Source organism: Bos indicus, chromosome 4 (assembly GCF_029378745.1).
Source record: "Bos indicus isolate NIAB-ARS_2022 breed Sahiwal x Tharparkar chromosome 4, NIAB-ARS_B.indTharparkar_mat_pri_1.0, whole genome shotgun sequence".
Classification (NCBI taxonomy): Eukaryota; Metazoa; Chordata; class Mammalia; order Artiodactyla; family Bovidae; genus Bos; species Bos indicus.
In genome coordinates, this window is record NC_091763.1 from 118,447,913 (window position 1) to 118,467,199 (window position 19,287).

At 40.8% G+C, this 19,287-nt stretch overlaps 1 protein-coding gene across 7 annotated transcripts in view; it reads right to left on the reverse strand.

The window, feature by feature from the left end:
- The window catches only part of LMBR1 (limb development membrane protein 1), a 136,394-nt gene that overhangs the window by 28,053 nt on the left and 89,054 nt on the right, over positions 1 to 19,287 (reverse strand). For 6 of the 7 annotated variants that reach the window (XM_070788489.1, XM_019959375.2, XM_070788490.1 and 3 more), the window contains 6 exons: positions 8,550 to 8,630; positions 6,253 to 6,329; positions 5,533 to 5,610; positions 2,397 to 2,470; positions 2,109 to 2,199; positions 837 to 903 (listed from right to left, as the gene is read on the reverse strand). In XM_070788489.1, coding sequence (XP_070644590.1) covers positions 837 to 903; positions 2,109 to 2,199; positions 2,397 to 2,470; positions 5,533 to 5,610; positions 6,253 to 6,329; positions 8,550 to 8,630 — 468 coding nt within the window. The remainder of the gene's footprint in view (positions 1 to 836; positions 904 to 2,108; positions 2,200 to 2,396; positions 2,471 to 5,532; positions 5,611 to 6,252; positions 6,330 to 8,549; positions 8,631 to 19,287) is intronic. The other variant, XM_019959376.2, reaches the window with a different exon arrangement.

Here is a 19,287-nt window from a genome sequence, read left to right on the forward strand (position 1 = left end):
TAGCTAGTTGTTAAGGTTGAATAATGGGATTTTAAAAAATAATTTGTGAACGCTCAAGTCAAAATCTGAGACTAGAAAATGGAACAGAACTGCCTAGTGGAAACTTTCGTCTGAAACAATATTTAGCCAATAACTGAGAATACAGTCTGCTACAGTGTTTTACAAAAGATACGAACATCAAATGAAGATTTATTCAACTGTTTCAATGACAAAGTGGAAATGTTTTACTTTTAAAAGACGACCAAAATATTCTTGTACATCGAAAAATTAAGAAAACTATATGAATGGCAGGCAAGTAAAAACTAAGGAGCTAAAGTACACCCTTTAAGTCAGTGTGGGTATGTCAGTGCTCTCAAAGCTCTCACTGCTTTCAAGACTATGCCCTGGACATAAAAGCAGCTTAAAGTACGTTTTACAGATTATCAATTTTTTAAACCACATACTAAATTATACGTTTTTAAAAACATTTCATGTAGGAAAAATTAGTTTAATATTTTCTAGACATTAAATATTGTTTTATTTAAAACAAAAACAAAAACTTCACAGTTCCTCACTAGAGGACTCAAAAGCTTAACCAGTCAGTGAAAAAAAATAAAGTCTACTGTTTGGAAAGGAATATTTCTAAGCATTTGAAAAAAATCAATGATCTTTATTTGATAAAAGTGCTTGTTTTGGTACAGCCCTATATACAAATAAATTATAGAAGTAAAGGTATAAAATAACGTGGGAAGAAATAATTTATTTCAAAGAGTGATCTTTTGGGAAAAGTTTAGAAGTTTAGAAAAGACACTTGAAAAGGTACAGACTTTACGTGAAAAGTTCTCATTTAAACTTACCCAGTGTTCTTGACATCACAGGCAGCGCGGAGCTCAAAACCAAGATTGACACACAATTCCCAATGATCTGTTATGAGAAATCAGGAAGGATATTGGGCAGCCACACAGTACACGCTTAAGTAAAATCCACTCACATACTGGCAAGTTACTGTACGTTCTAGTTACCTACAGTACTTTGCTAACTTCTTAATGATACTATTCAATACAGAAAACAAAGAGAACCAGAAAGGTTTTCTACAGACATTTAAAGTTCTATTGGTAAGTTCTAGAAGGTATTTATGGTACCTGACACAAAGAGAAAATTGCATTTTACATTAATGACAGAGGCTGATTTCAAAAGGATTCACCTAACAGGTTAAAAAAGAATTAATACTTCAATACTTATGACTCTGTTTTTAAAGCCAAGACTACAGCCCAGGATATACAATATCTACTTCTAATGTAAACTAAGAAGTAAAGCCAAAATCCAGAAATCTAAAACACCTAAACTCTAGCAATTCTATTTCAATATACCCTATGCTTATTCTTTCATTAAATAAAAGATGCCAGAAGCACAGATTAGCACTCACGTTTACTTATGCTAAATATCTCAAGAAGCTATAACATTTTAAATAGACAGAAAAAGATATGTAAAAATAACACCTTCCCTTTAGAATATGCTGAAAATAAGGAAAATCTCATTAAAAAAAAAAAAAGAAGCCAGCCGCTCCTGTGATTCTTCATTGTCAGCCTGTGGGAATATTTTACAAATGCAGTCTCTATATAAGATAACAGCCTTTGTTACTCAGAAGCCGATGACATATTGTAGAAAGTCAAATTAGCCTCAGACTACAAAATGTTTCTGAATAGAACTCTTCCGTCTTGCTTTAATTATTCAAATTTGAAATACTTTGTCTCTACTACTTGTAGCAACTAAGTTCTTCAGATTTCAAACAAGCTCCCTGAAGTACAGTCAGCACAATCAAAGTTACTCATTAGCAATACGTTTTCTTTGCAGGAAAAAAGGGTCCTTTCAGGAGCCTTCTATAGCTGGTTAACAAGCTCTGCGGTTCTCCGCATTTACAAGTGAATGGACACCATCCAAATTAAACAGAGCACATCCTTTTCCCACTCATTCCGCATTTTGAAAATCTTCCAGTGTGTGTTTACGCAACTCACAAACAAATACCTAGAACCGCAAGGAACCATTCAGGGCGACCACTAAATAAAACAGTCCACTTGTCCTGGAAGGCAAAGAGGGGCACAGCCACCTAAGACTTAAAAGGACCTTACCTTTGTCATGGTTGTGTCGTCCTTCTTGGGAATGAAGTTTCCAAAAACTCGGAGGCTGTAGAAACCGACGACAGAGGACACCATGAGATAGCTGTGAGAATCAAGGAAAAAACTCTCCGAAGAATGTTTCCTCAAGTCCTCAACAGGCCCAGAGGAAAACAGAACAAAATGCCACTCGGAGTGCTTGAGGAAGACTGACTTGTGTTTCTTGCAGGAAAGTGTCTTAGTAATTTACCACTGTCCCAGAAAACTTGTTAACAGACAGAACTTCAGTTAAAGAAAGGATACAAAATCAAAATGATTTCAAGTGCAGCTCCCACAAAACCAAAAGCAGAAAGAGAAGCATTTCCTATTCCAGGCCCCTGGGGGGGAAAAAAACACTTTTCAGAATTCAGTGACACTATTACATTTGGTTTCCCTAAAATTGCTGTTTCATAAATATAGGACAGTTGAAATTAGAAATGTTTAATACCCTGGAATAACATCTAGGCTTTCAAAGGAGAATAAAACACGGGATGAGGCTGAACTCACCAGCGAAACCAGCCACATGGTAACACTCAACAAGCTCAAACGTTTCTGTTTCGTCTCAGATACAATTTAAGTCACTTATCAAATGACATGATGTGTGTGTGTGCGCGTGCGTGCATGCGTGTCTGTGCACGCACGTTTAATGGTGTCCAACTCTTTGTGACACCAATTTCCTAGATGAGAATACATCTGGAGTGGACTGCCATTTCCTCCTCCCGGGGATCCTGCTGAACCAGGGATTCAACCCGCGTCTCCTGAGTCTCCTGCACTGGCAGGTAGATTCTTTATCTGCGTTTATCGTTAAATCCTAAAATACTCTTGGGAAAAAAAATCTTTAAATATAATAGTACAGTAAGAATAGAACATTAATTGTCTGAACCCGGAGGCAACATATAAAAAGTATACAACTAAAGTCCGTCAGGAGTAAGCTGAGGACAGAAGACAGGGAATGCTCGCATCCCGTTACTGCTCGTCAAAGTTTCATCCCCTAAGGAGTTCAGGGATTTAATCAACACAGATCTTTCAAATGCAATGCTGCACCTTGTTTCCTAAACATTATATCTATTCTCAAAACCTACCTTTATCTGGAACTTAACAAAACAAGCAAGAAAAGCAGTATTTATTAAAAGGCCAGAAAGGCAAAAACTCATTTCCTACTGAAGTAGGGACAATGTTTTCTAAGCTTACTAATTAAAGCAACTCTCTGAATACGAACTATTATTCTGGTATCAGCTTCAATGACATGTAACAGATACACCAGGATAATTAGGAATATAAAGTCAGCCTAATGAAAAAAACAAAAAACAATAAATAACATTATACATATTATTTATACAACCTAATTTGTATAGGCATACAGAAGTTAGAATACTCATTGAAATTTCATATATAAATAAGGTAAGGGACAAAGAATTTGTCAATTTTTGTCAATCTTTTGAAGAAAAATAAATAATGCTAATAGAAATCTTATTAACTCGGATGGAAAACACCTTGGAAACATTCTCTGTCTCAAGAGAAGGCCTACGGGCAGGAGTAAGACGCTCGGATTTTATTACACAATCATAAACAGAGCCCACCACGTGTCTGTCCCTGCCCACCACGCGGGAAGGGAACGGTACACAAGTGTGTCGCGGGGCTTGGGCCTTCCCAGTGTACACTACGTGCAACTGGGTTAAAAAGCGGACAGAGGTCAGCACGGTGGGGGACTCCCTGCTCCGTCACCGGACCTGTGTCCAAACAGTGACGAGCACGAGGCTGTGGGTGGAAGAGGGCTGCTCCCTGTTGCTGTCGGTTAGTGGATCAGGAACCTGGAGCAAGCTGGGAGGCTCCAGCAGTGAGAGGTGACCAGGTGCTGAAGGCACTGGGGCAGGGAGTTAAACTGAAAATACTGCCCAAAGAATTCGCTTCTGTATCCTGGACTGAAGGAAAGGAATTAAGATAAATACTGGCTTTCTTCTGTGAGACAAAAAGTGGATCATGTGGTGCAGAGAGAAGAGGCGTGTAGGGAAGCAAAGTCTGCTACCGCAAAAGGCATCTCTCTGGCATGAGGGTCACTTCAGGCTGATTGTTTTTAAGAAACAGAAGACAGCCAGCCTTCCACTTTAGCCCGCCTCCGCTTCACCCCGTAACTGCCTGGAAGAGTGTGGACAGAGGCCCTGGTCCACGACGAGCACTGTCGCCAGGCCCTCCAGGGTCAGGGCTGCGTGTGGTCCCGGGAACCTGGCAGGACCTAGAGACCAAAGTCTGTTCTGGGTCCCAACTGTTTACCAAACGGCTGCTTCTCCATCTCCAGGAGAACTGCCTTTATTCCCCGCAAAGCACAAGCCCTACCTTCTTCTTCTCTAAGATGCAATATAAGCCTCAGTTACCCAGCTTGTCCTGGGGTCTCGTTATTCTTACAGCGCTCCCTTATACACATAATTGAAAGTTTTCTTCTGTTAATCTGTCTCATTTCAATTTAATTCTTAGACCAGACAGAAGATCCTAGAAAGAGTTAAGGAAATTTCCCCCCCCCCCAAAGAATGAAAAGTCTGGAAAAGTTTTGAAGTCATTTCTATGGGGAAATGGCAAAGGTGCTAACTTCAAAAAGGTTAATAAAATGTCAAAACGTAAAGGCTACTTTAAGTATCCAAAGGTTAATAAAGACACCTAGAAAAAGAAAGGCTTATATGAGTATTTAGTGGAAATTACTTTCCATATGGAAAATATATATAAATAGACTAACTTCTGGAATTTAATAAAATCATTAATTTTTTTAAAAGAGAAAAAATTAATAAGTCAATTTGTGAAAAGATGTACATCTGACTCCCTCCAACAACTGAACATTTTGATTCAAGTTCACACAATGTCTAACTCTTCTGAAGCATGAGTCCTTACAACCATATTTGGATCTTTTGCAAACTTCAGTCGCTCAGTCGTGTCCGATTCTTTGCGACCCCATGGACTGCAGCACGCGAGGCATCCCTGTCCACTGCCGACTCCCAGCGCTTACTCAAACTCTTGTCCATAGACTCGATGATGCCATCCAATCATCTCAACATAAACTCTTTATATTTCACTATTTCACAGAATATACATTTTCTTAAAGGATCACAAATATGAATTTCAGTAAAACAAAGATAAACTCTAATACAAAGTATAAAAGGAAACTCTGACACTTGATACAAGGCCCAGACAATCTAAAATAAGAAATTAGAAACAAAAAACATAGTTTATAAACACTGTTTACGAAAGCTCTTGCATAAAGAAGTTCACACAGCTTGAAGTATATACATACATAAAGGCGGACACTTCCATCTACCTATCTGAAGCTCGGGGCAGACACAGAAGACTTTAGCAAGAGAAAGACACAGAAGACTTGAGCAACAGAAAGAAAGCAGCAAGCGTTTTACTTTACCCTTGTTCCCTTTGGCATTGCTGTTTCATCAACCAACAGGCAAAGAATATTACAAGCCACCAAGAGGACAGAGATGGACTGCAACAGAAAAAGTAAACCATCAGTTCTGAATTTCAAAGACATTTTGCCAATATACATATATTAAAATCTCAGTAACCAACCAAATGTATGCTTTAGAATAGAGGAAAAGCAGTAAAGACCAAAATTCTACATATAAACCTGAAATAATGAGACCATAAAAATTTCAGAATAAATTCTCAAAAATTCTGCAAAGTACTGTAATCTCAAAGCTTAAGACAAAAGCTAGTAACATAGGTCCGTTTATTAACCAATTTCACCAACTAGAAACCCCCAACTGCACATACTTAACAGATGGTTAAAATGTTATCAGAACTAATGCAATAATTTTCATACCCTATCACAGAGTTTGAGCCGGGTATCAGCAACACCATGTCTCTTCTTAATTTTCAATTGAAACAAAAGAATGAATTTCCTGCTTTTGTGAGGAAACAGATAATCTTGAGAACTTTTTAAAAATTCCCCTTAATTTTAATTCTTGCTCTACTGAATTTTTACCAAAAAAAAAAGCATACATGGATTTTAAGCCTGTTGACAGAAAACCAGTTTACCTGAAAACATTTAGCTAAGGGAATTGCCATACACAAATGCTAAAGTAAATAGAAAATAATTTGCTTTATTTAACAGCAAATAAATCCTTACTGTCTCAATGAGGAGAAGAACCATAACAGCAGGATACACCAAGTTTCTTTCCCATGCTGAAGCCTTTTTGCGCCTCTCTATTACAAGGAAAAACAAAATATAATGAATGTTTCAGCAATTTCTAAAAATTCTCTCCAGATTTACATTTTCATTCCCTACTGCTACAACCAGTATGTATTATTTTTACATAAATATTTTCCTAAAGCCATAAATTGTTTTTAATTTTCCTACACAAACTAATTTTAAAATTAGTTTGCTACATTAAATACAGCTCAATCCTATGATGCTCAAATCTTAACACTGCTAAGTGAAGTGAAAGTTGCTCAGTCATGTCTGACTCTTTACAACTCCATGGACTGTAGCCTGCCAGGCTCCTCTGTCCATGGAATTCTCCAGGCCAGAATACCAGAGTGGGTTACCGTTCCCTTCTCTAGAGGGATCTTCCCAACCCAGGGATCAAACCCAGGTTTCCCGCATGGCAGGCAGATTCTTTACTGTCTGAGCCACCAGGGAATGCTGCAAAGACATTTCAATTATTAATGAAATATATTGTGGATATACAGCTTACTCCTGAAAATACAGTTATCTCTGTATTTTTTTTAATTTACATATTTACATTCTGATAGTTTGACACACTGGCAGAAATCTGGAGTACCGGGTAACATGGGTAAGAATCCCCTCTAATCCCGAACCTGAAGATAAACACTCCCGGTTTTCTACAGGCTGGAAGCAAAACTCTACTTCTAGTACCTACATCTACTTTGTCTCACCCCAATCCTTATGCCACAACTGGAAAAGCTGGATCACATTTAATTTTTTAAAAAGCAGTGTGTGTGAAGATATCAGAGAGCTGCCATGATGACGGAAGCTGAGGCCATTCTCTGCCAGGTGAGCTGACGGGGCCTCAGTGTGCACCATGCTCCCGCACACAGCGCTTTCCAAACAGACCCACAAGGCTGGGGAATAACACAGATGCTGAGGGCAGAAGAGAACGATGCTGGAGCAAAGCTTCCAGCACGCTCAACAGAGCCAGCGAGACACAAGCAGGGCTTGGAGCTACCAAGGCAGCCAGAATTTGAGAGGCTGTGCTCACAGGGAAAGGAGAGAGCAAAAACACTCAGCTGCTTTCCCCTTCAAGGCATCAGTGGCTCAGAGGCTCAGAAGAGGAACCAAAGGCGGCAGAAGGAGGCAGAGAAGCTGAGCACTGCTTCTGTCAGGCTTACACTGCATGAAGAAGATGGGGTCAGAGTCAACAACAGAGCAAGCAGGCTTTTAGCTGGACCAAAGACAAGCTGTACCCAAGGAGGAAGGACAAATCGGAAACAGACGAGCCCTCACGAAGACCGAAACCCAGTCTCAAATGACTTTAAGCCCAGACAGACTAGACTGACCTGTCCGTACTCTAACTGCCCCTACTCTAACTCTAACCAGAAGTGAAAGTAAATCCTCTCAATGAGAACAAAGCATCATGCAGAGTCGTTACAGTTTTGTATGAGAAATGTTACCAGGAGGTAGGACAGAGAAAAAGAAGACAACAGAAGCAGACTTTCAGCAGATCCTGATACGGGACATAAAAGAAAACAACTTTACAGCAACTATTAATAACTGATATGCTTAGTATAAGCAACAAAATGGAAAATGTCACAACTTGAATCAAGAAAAATAACCAAATGGAAATTCTAGAGCTGAGAAACACTGTGACTGAAGTTCAGGGTCAACAGATAGTTCTGACAACAGTTGTATCGTGGCTGAAGACAGATCAGTAGAAAACATCAGACCAAAGCACATAAATCAAAAAGGAGAGAAAACAGAAAAATTTAAGAGTGAAAACGTCCAGCATATTGTAACTGAAGTCTGAGGATATAAAAGAAAAGGAACAGCTGCGGTATCTGATGAGACAATGACCAACTGCCCAAAGGGATGGAAGACATTAAGCCACATACTCGTGAAATGCCCCAGATCTCAAGAAGGACAAATACAAAGAAAAGAAGGAACTGAAAGATAAGAATCACAGAAGATTACTTATCAGAAATAATACAAGTGAAAGACAGTGGAGTGATATATTTGAGCATCATCACCTATGAAAACTCATTTTGTACACATACAAAACAGCTACTAAAAAAGTGAATAAATCCATGTTCATCCTTCCTCCAAACTAAAAGACATTCTTTATTAATGGTTCTAGGAACACAGAGATTTCATAATTTTTACAAGTATTACAGACTGCAGTAAAGTCTTTAATAAGAAACAAAGTCCAATACGTAAGTCGAGGAAAAAAGGAAAAAAATGTACAATACCTAATTTTTTCTTCAGAATCTTTACATTTTCAAGTTCTTGCTCCAACTCTGTTACATTATATTCCACTGATGAAGAGAGTCCTAGTGAAAGCAAGCACATTTTAGAAGTGGAACGGCAAAAAACAAAAAAAAAACAAAAAAGAAGTGGAACGGCAGAGCCCAGAACAGGCAGCCTTCATAGTTAATGAAAATACAAAAAACACACTGCCAATCCTGATTACTGATAATGAAAACAAAGGCTGCTGTGATTCACAGAAACATACATCCACTTCTGTACCCCGAAAAACTTCCAAGTGCTTGCTGATTAAACACTACATGATTCCTAGAAAAAGTCTTCTCTGGTAAAATTCTTATTTGATCTATTATTAATTTTTTAATTAATTACAAAAGTATCACGTGCTTGTAATAAAAAGTGAAAGATCAAAATTGCCTCCTCCTCATCCCACCTCCCGAACGGGACAATTTGCCAGCAGCTTGGGTGAGGCTTTCTCCATCTGCAAGTACATACTCACAGATACATATTTCATCATATTCACAGTCTTCACTATGTATGTTATAAGAATAGGGAAAATCAGACATTATTTCACCACGTGCTTTCCTAGTTAATGATATGTCCATGCTGACAAACAGCCCCAACTTAACAGCCGAATAAATATTTGGGTATGGACATACGTCAATTTTATCCAGAATTATTCTATTTATGAATATTAAGGTTTTCCTCAATTTTTTTGCCACTATGAACATTCTTCTAGGCACATACAGCACATTCTGGTTTTATTATTTCTGTAGGACAGATTCTCAAAATTTAGACTGCAGAGTCAAACAATATGAGCATTTACAGTTTTAAAAGATATTTAAAGGTTACTTCCCCCTCAAATGTTGTGATTTATATTTCTAGCAACACTTCATCATAACACATCTGATATCAAATGATTTCGCCCAACTGTAGGCTAACGTAAGTGTGCTAAGCACAGTGCTCTGAGCACCTGTTTGAGGTAGGCCAGGCTAAACTGTGTTTGGTAGGTTAGGTATTTTCAACTTATGATGGTTTATCAGGAGGTAACCCATCTTAAGTTAAGAAGATCTGTGTTTTCCAGTCTTCCCAGCAGTGGATATTGTAACTCCTGAAGTTATGCCGGTATGAAGGGTAAATGACATTTCCCGTTGTTACTTTAACACGCATGCCCTATTTATATTTTCTGCTGTTTCTCCAATAATTCCATGCGTGTGTGCTCAGGCACCTAGTCATGTCCAACTCTTTGCAACCTTATGGACTGCAGTCCGCCAGGCTTCTCTGTCCATGGGATTATCCCTCCAAGAATACTGGAGTAGGTTGCCATTTCCTTCTCCAGGGGATCTTCCCAATCCAGGTATTGCACCCACATCTCCTGCGTTGGCAGGTAGATTGTTTATCACTGAGACACTCAGGAAGCTCATTTCTATTTTATTTACTAAATTCTGAAATGAGCAAACTAACAACCCCCCACTACAACTGTACTTTGATTGATTAGCTTTTTCTCAATTTTTAAGATATTTTCATTATGTGTTTGTATTTGGTAAGATTTTGGGGCTCCTATAAAACTGTAGCATGTCCCTCATAAATCCCACCTTTTATCATTACATCATGACCCCCACTGTCTTTAATGCTTTTTTTTATATTCATCTCCACCCTTCAGACATCATATTGATAATTCTGATTAGATCAATATTCAATGTCTACATTATTACAATACAAATTTTATCCACTGCTTACCCATGTAATATACTACCATTAGCTTTCCTTTCTTCCATAACATTCTTTTTTACTCCCAGAATTAATCTTTTTTTTCCATTTGCTTAGCTTTTTATGCACTTACCACTAATTAAAAGCTAAACTTTCCTCCCAAATGTCTTTATTTCCTCCAGTAGCTTGCAAAGAAAAGATGAATGGGAGGTAATTTTTTTGAAACTATCCAAGTCAATATTAAAATTTGGTTAAACATAGATTACTTTTCATTTAAAAAATATAAATGAGGAATGACAAGGCGTGTGACTTACAGAGACTTAAATTCTCATCTTCTGTAGACGTCAAGTAATAGTTAATGCAGGAAAATCAGGAAATCGCAAGGGAGCCTCTCCCTTTAGTGTTTACAGATTTATTATTATTCATTAGCCAGGTCAAAACTACTTCTCCACCAGAACTGTGATGCCATTGCTCCACCGTCTGCCAGCTCCCAGTGATGGCGCTGAGCGGTGTGAAGCTCTTCTTCCTGCTGGGCCTGAGTGTGAACCGCTTCTCATTTCCCCCCTTGTCCAGGCGTCGGGAGTCACTCTTGTGCCCCAGCCTGGGCCCTGGGTGAGCACTTTCAATCCCCGAGCTCCTGTCCTCTAGGACTGGGACATCTGCTTGATTTTGTCATCCCATCCATCTCATTTTCTCTGCTCTCCCCATTTGGAATTCCTATTAGTTAGATGTTAGATGTCCTGAACTGGTTCTCTAATATTCTAACTCCACCTTATTTTTGCCTATTTTGACCTATCTTCTTTATCTTCCAATCCTGTAGACATATTACCATTTCTAAATTTCGCCAGCTATTCCGTTTTTACGGAACCTTGGCCCTTCTCATGGACGCGGTCCCAGCCTCTCCCGGAACACTAATGACAGATGTACCTGTACGCGCTCTTCTCCTGTGCGTGCTCTGCTCTCCCCCAGCACCCTTTACTGCGTGTTTGTCTTGGTTCCTACTTTCCTGGGAGAAGTCTTCCTCTTAAGTCTGGTGAGTCTGAGTTGTCGGTTCATACTTAAGAAGGAAGCACTAAAATGATAATTTGATTTGAAACTCTACAATTGCAACAAGACTTCCTGTTGGGTGTTCCAGCGGGTTCTTCATGGGCACCCAACTGTTAGGAGCCTGGAAGGCTCTCCTGGACGGATGGAGTCCCCAGAGAAGACTCCTCTGATCTCCTTCTCAGGGTTTTAGAGCTCAGCTGTCCCAGCAAAGAGAGCCGGGGGCCCAGGCATTTAGTCTGTGAGAACTCATCGATCCACCACTCCCTGGCCCAGGCCCAGGGCACAGGCTTCCTTTCTCTGGAAAAGAACGCCCCCTACTGCTGGGGTGGGGAAGAGGCAGTGGTCTGAGACCCTGGAGACAGGGACGAGATGGGGGACCAAACTCGTTCATGAGCAGGCTTCTCAGCCAGTCCTCCTGGTCTTAACTCGTCCCATTCAGCCCCACTTTGGCAGGTGTCTGCTGCTGCCACTTCGTGGACTTTCAGGGGTTGCGGTATTAATCAAGGACAGATGGTGTAGGATTCAGCTTCCTTGGGTCTGCTGAATTAGTCACTTCTAAAATTCTCTCAGGTCTACTAAATTTCAAAACATTTGTGCGGCCTTCTCTGCTCAAGTTCTCCTTCTTTTAGGTCTGTGCTTGTCTGAAAACTCACCTCAAAAATAAGGAGATAGTTTCATGTAACTGTAAGTTTGCACACTGAGAGGGCTGCAAGGCGGGTGTTCTAGCAGAATATCAGTGACACCCAGGCCCTGAGCCCCGCTGCCCACAAGCTGGCTTGTGACTGAGACTGATGCCCTCCCCCCTTTCACGTGATTTCGTGATTCCTGTTTATTTTACTTTGCTTATCATTTCTTCTTTCCCCACCAAGTGGAATTTCTGTTTATTCTTTTCCCTCATGTTAATTTGACACTTCAGTGGTTACTTTCTCATTCTGAGCACACAGACTTAAGATTTATATTTGTTTCAACATAAAACCCTAGAGGGAAACCTTACTAGGTAACTGATCCCCCACCAAGGTGAAATTTCACAATGCTTTCTAGAAACCATTCTCTCACTGCTTTCCACCCACCCCTCCTAAACCATGGTTTGTGCTGAGGTGGTTTTAAAAATACTTAGTTTAAGATTATTACTACATTCTTCCATTGGTATGGAGCTACCATATCCTTAATGACTAGAAAAGTACCTAGTCAGTAAATATACTACTCTAAAATGAATAAATAAATGAATGCCTTTTTCTGTCCTAATAGGTACATGACATCTTTAGAAATGCATGAATTTTTAATTGCTATTTTCCCTGCACCCTTAAGACTCCAGAGTACTCAATAATCCTTAACAGGTGCTCCATGGGAAGTTTAATTCTTCTCTAATTCTTCTCTCTCTCTCCTTTGTAAGTGACTCTTCTATGTGAAAGCCAGTAAACCTTTTATTATCATTACCATTATTCTTAGAATTCACGAATCTAATAGGATAACTGGATCTTTTCGATTTCTTGCTAATAATCTTACCTAGGACTCTGTGACCTTTTTAATGTACACCCAACTCTTTCCTCAGCTCGCTGACTATTTCTTCTATTATTTATTTGCTTTTCTCCTGGTTGTTCTCTTCCTCCCTCTGGATATTACTTAGATGAGGTATATTAGCCCTGTAGTCCATGTCTGTTATTTTATTACTGATCTCCTTCTCTCTGTACTTTCCCTTCTCTCACTTGATTCCACCAGATGACTGATTCAGTTTTCAGAAGGACTGTATCATTTTCCACTGCTGCTGTAACAAACTACCATAAACTCAGTGACTTAAAGCAGCACAGATGTCTTGCCTTCCACTCCGGAGGTCAGGAGTCTAACCTGGAGACGGGGCAGGACTGCGCCCTCTGCAGACTCCAGAGAGAACCGGCTTCTGGAGACCGCCGGCACTCCTGGGCTCGGGGGCCTTACCTCGGGCCACTCCACCCTCTACTTCTGTGTCACAGCCCCTTCTGTGGCTGCCTGCCTCGTCGCTCACTCCTCACGCTGCTGTGATGACACGGTGCCTGCCCACCAGACCACCCAAGATAATCGCAACCCCCTCATTGAAGCAGTGCACAAGCCCTGTCCCCATGTAAGGAGACGCGCGCACAGGCTCGGGAGGGGAGGACCTGGACGCTTCCGCGAGACCCTGTTCTGTCATCACAAGGACTACCTCATCTCTCGTCTACTAAATTTTAAAACTTGTCCCCACGTTCTAGGCAGTTTTTTTCTGCTCTAGTCATATCTCTTTGATAAACTGTACTGCTCTGGGGGGCTGAGTACGAATTCTCCTTCGTCTCTCCCAACAGCTGACTTCAATCAGAAGCACGGTCTCTAGATGCTCACCTTGGCCCTCACGCTTAGCCCTGAGCACACACCACGCCCAGATCTGCTGCTCCTGCTCCCTCATCCCTCTCCGGGCAGACCAGCCCTCAACCAGTGACAGACATCTGCAGGGCCAGTAACTGGAGCTCTTGGAGACTAGGGATAAACCGGCCAAAATACCAACTCGGGAGGAAGAAGACTCAGTGCTCTGGTGTCTCTCAGGCTACAAACAGTACTCCTTTCTTAAAGGCAGAGACTCAGGAGAGGGTTCAGGCCAACGGCACAAGGCACACGGCGCACTAAGCCCTCCTGTGGAACCAGAAAGCTCCCGTCTCACCTGGGTTTCTAGCAAAGTAAGGACCGTCCCCGCTGCACTTCCGTTCTCACCACTGCCCATCACTAAAGAGACAGAAATCCAATCTTCTTCCCTTGGCAGAACCTGAGCTCTTGAAAGCACTAAAACGTTATACACTATTTCCAGAACTAATGAGTTTTTTGCTTCCCAGTATACAGTTGATTAGAGACTGGGGAGAAAGAGAGAGAGAGGTACTCAGGTAGTGTGCCCCAAACCACTGCACTGCTACTGCAAACCCAGAGCTTCTGGCAACCAAAGCGAAAGACAGACACTTAGGTTACAGAGTTGGTGGGTACTTCTGTATAACAGAGATTTACAGACGGCACAGCATTATAAGATTTTCAAGTATCTTTGAATTTAATAGTCTTAGAGGTAAAGAACATTTTACTTTTCATTCCATTTCTTTATAAGTTATATGGTATGCATCTGTAGCTAATGCTCACTTAACTTCTACACCTAATAAATTACAAACACAATCCCAAACTATGTTTCATCCCCTATGCTTGTAAAGAAAAGCATAATCCCAGTAACCAGTTCACTGCTAGAAATAATAACCTGATTATTATTCAGAATTTTGAAAGGGAATCAGAGTAGATAGTATTCCTGCTGTTAACGTAAAATTAAAAGACATAAATGCCTACTTTGTGGGTGTGATATCTAAGAAGCTCAGTACAGATGTCCAGGCCAATCAAACTTTTCAAAGGAAAATAACTAAAGTGATGTTTCCGTAACACTGCTTTTATTTTTTTTGATGACACAATGCTAGACACACAATAGGTAGTTAATAAACACTGAGTGACCTGCACACTAAAATCAAGAATACATACTTATTGTCCTTAAAAGAAATTATGGTTTCACTAAATGACTAGATTTTCATCTGGAATAATACAAGTTTCAAAGACATCACCGCCTTTTACCGTATATCTCATTACCTACGTGAGAAAAGTAAGCTTGTTTGGGCAGAATATTCCAGTATAAAAGGAAATGATGGCTCTTGTAAGGAGCCGCGACACACCACAAACAAGTACTGGAATGTTATACAAACTTAAGTTATACCAACAAAATCACCAAAATATCCTAAAGAACTGTGTTATCATTACTTTATTTCAAAATGAATCTAAAATGTTCAATGTCAGCATTGTCTAGTCAATAAGTCAAATTGGTAGACAAAACCTGTTTGGACTAGTCATGAAAAATAAAAAGGGATTCTCCAAGAAAACCACAAAGCAGCTCATTTAAGGTCAATTTAACGGTATTATTCTGTTTTCCTTCCAGCCTCAACATAAGACTTCACTACCTCAAAGGGAATTGTAAGAGCATCTATTTGCACTCCCCCTAGGTGATTGGCAGTTCACCACCAATTAGTTCAAAATTACACTGTTACTAGCATGCAATAAAAACAACACCTTTCATCTTTCTCACACAGGTAAGAATCCCTTCAGAGCCAATAACTTTGATCAAATGAGTATTTTTGATCCTGCCCCACCCGTCTCTTTGGATTCAGGAAAACTAATAGCTGAAGGCAACTTTTCCCAGCTTTATTCTTAAGCTGAAAAACTAGTGTGGCATTGAAAATATTTTCCTCCCAAGATAACAGAATTTCCCAAAGTCCTGCATTTCAACAATTAAGCTGTCCTCACACCTTTTCTTAATATGTAAGAGAGCCCTAACTGCCACATATTCATATATTAAAGGACAGACACTATTTACTGTACGATATATAACACTGCATTTCTAAAAACCAATATAAATCTCCAAATGATTATGTAAATAATTCAAAGAATATGAAGCAAGAAAACAATCTCCCTAAACAAATCAGTAGGGAGGCCTGGCGTGCTGCGATTCATGGGGTCGCAAAGAGTCAGACACTACTGAGCAACTGAACTGAACTGAACTGAACTGAAACAATCCAGGGTCGTAAACTTAGTCTCCATGATTACTACTTGAAAACAGATGCCTCTAGTATATATTGTTTCATTTAACTTTTAAATTTAGTGTATAGACAAAAGAAAGCTAGTTATAAAATCCATTATCTAAGCAATTCTTTAAAGTTTTGATTATATTTAGTACTTTGAACTGACCAAAGTTATCTCTGTCACCAAGAATGTGAGGTCACTCAAATACTTTTCATTATTCCCAGTCACTTAGACAAACGAGTTTGTTGTTAAAACCCAAGACTCCTAATAATTCATAGAATGAACAGTCTCCATCCCCTAAGCAAATACCAATTACTATACACCATAAAGCCACTGGTGATTAGACAGGCCCCACAAAGCTTTTGAAAACTGAAGCCTGGACATGCAATCTCTAAAACATCCACCTGGGCATGAACAAACACCATTACCATCTATAGAGGAGACAGACAAGTCATACGCTCAAAAACTCTATTTCCATTTCTATTCCATTTGCAATGCTACCATTTGTTAAAATAGTTTGTTTACTTCTGACATATGCACAAAAATATGGCTAGTTACTGAACCAAGTAAATGAGATTTTTTTATATCCAACACAATTTTGAAAATGCAAAATACTTTCATTATAAAATGATCACAGGCAATATGCAGAATATTAAACAACTTTAGGAACATTATATGAAACTGTGTACAATGAAAGGTTTGGCCCTTTTTTTTCCTACTTTAGCTACAAGGTGGTGGTGTACCCTAAGCCAGATAAGGTGTTAAGATTACTTTACACGTTACTCTTGGGAACACCATCATAATCTGGGTGTGGTTACACAAGCAGCTCATGTGCATTGAACTCATCTCCTGCTAACAAATCTGGATCGTCTACACAGAGCAATCTCTCTCTCTCTCAGTTTCAGAGAATACATACTTGACTCTTGAATTATTCCAAAGTATTCTCCAGCTACTGGTACTGTATCTCTTCAGCCACCTCGCCTCATCCCTCCTCCATCTCACTATTTGGGCCATATTTTATTGTCATGGAAGTGATTCTATGGCTCAAGAAGCTGAATAAATTGTAACAAGATGTCTCCTACAGTTTCAGACCCTTGGACCCAAACGTCAGTGTCTTACTGAAAGAAACCATTTAATTAGTATTACCAGTAGAATTAATATTCTTTTCTGGGGCTTCCCTGGTGGCTCAGATGGTAAAGCGTCTGCCTGCAATGTGGGAGACCCGGGTTCGATTCCTGGGTCAGGAAGATCCCCTGGGGAAGGAAATGGCAATCCACTCCAGCACTCTTGCCTGGAAAATCCCATGGACGGAGGAGCCTGACAGGCTACAGTCCATGGGGTTGCAAAGAGTTGGACACGACTGAGCGACTTCACTTTCACTTTCTGCTAGTTCATAAAGTCAAGATATTACTAAATCCTTTCTTCTGTCACAGTATTGCCCCCAAAGGGGTCATTCAGTGTCAACAATCTTTGCTATGTATGTTCTTGATGAAAGTCAGTATCTGATCAACTTCAGACTACTACTCCCAGAGTCTGGTAAATCTGAGTTACTCTTACATCAGTGGTATAACCAACAGAATAACCATTGCAAGACTATACAAGAGTGCTGAGGGGAAGTCAAGATGAAAATAGCACAGAGGACCTGAGATGAAGCCCAGCGCGTCCTTACACCACGAAGGGTGGCGTGTGAGAGACATCACACAGCCAACCACGCTTCCCATGACGACGGGAGAGCCTCTGACAGGACGCCGCCACTCTGAGCAAGCACAGACTGCCTGGTAAACTTGGCTGAGGGATAAACAACAAGATTCTAGACCTACAGGTTACTGAGTTCCACAAAAAATGAGGATGTGTAGGAGTTTTTTTCAATCTTTTACTTTTCATAATACAAAGATACAGCAAAAATGAAACCAGTACATCTTCTGTGCTCTTAAGAATAAAGAATTAGTACAAACTTCAATGGAAAAAGCTTTTAAAAAGATTAGAATGAAGCAGGAAAGTAATTGCCACCAAAGGTGATATACTAACTTTTTATCATGAAGATGAAAACAGTACATAAAAAATGGAATTGAATCATTAAGTTCAAAGGCTATTTTAAAATAAATCACATTAAAAGAACTGTGAAGGTTTTGAACTTAAACAACAAAAAATAATTCCTGTTCATTAGGTACTTCTAAAGTTACCCAGTACACCCATAGGCTATACACACGAAAGCTAATTATTTCAATTAATGCTGCTGTGCGACTTAAACATTTAAACAGGCTAATGTATATGTATCTTAATCCTGGGAAGGAATTACAAAAGATTTTCTACCAAGATTAATGTAATGGGACTTTCTGTTGGGCCACTCTTCAGGGGTCCTGGAGTAGAGATGGGCTGTGACTGCTCCAATTTCATGGCTTAACAATGAGGGAAAATCGCTTTCTTTCTTTTCCTTCACTGACACTAATCACATGGTCTCCAGCTCCCCCGTCTTGGCTCGTCTCCAGAGGTCTCTACAATGGGCTTTCTAAACACTGTTCCATGCGGTGGTTTTTTATGCTATCACCAAATTTCACTTCTTCATTCTTCACATCTACAGTAAAATGACATAGCACTGTGTGAGCTTTTCATCTGTCCACTTACTCCCAGCCCACCACGTGCCTGGTGGTATCAGAGGATCAGGAAGAAAACCAGCATACAGCCCTGCCTGCTGAGTTCCTATTCCAGGCAGGGAGAAGGGCAGTATGAGAAATGAGCAGTACATCAGTGACCAGAAAGTGCTGTGCAAACAAGGGGAAGGAGAAAAGAAGTGCCAGGGGGGAGGCAGGCCTGGCAGCACTGGCCGCGAGGCTTACTGCGGGAAGGTCTATGGGGAAGGGGCCTGGCAGGTAAAGAGCTGAGAGGCAGAGGCAGGGGCCGCAAGGCGCCTACAGGAGCCGGGGGCAGCCGGGAGCCCACGAGTGAGGGAGGGCTGACCCTCAGTGCTCTCCCGCCTCTCAGGCCGAGGATGGGCGCAGGGAGCCGACGGGGATCTGCACCGGCTCAGCCAGTGGTGACTGGCCGTCGCTCAGACCAGGGAGGCCACGGGGCGAGGGGGTAAAGCGTGGTCAGATGCTGGAGAGGCTTTGAAGCCAGAGGCAAAAACTTCGCGAAGGAACCCACACAGGAATGAAGAGCCGCCAAGGAATTTGCCTGGGCACCTGAAGATTGGGTCTGCCACCTGCAGGGACAGCTCCGTGTGAACAGAGGCCTACTGAGCTGATTTTGGACGAGATGTGTTCAGGATGCCAACTGGACAGCCCAGTGGAGTGCGCACTAGACCCCCGGCTCCTCAGAGCTGGGGGCCAGCAGCCACGGCGCCGGAGGGCTGGTCCGGGAGGGCGG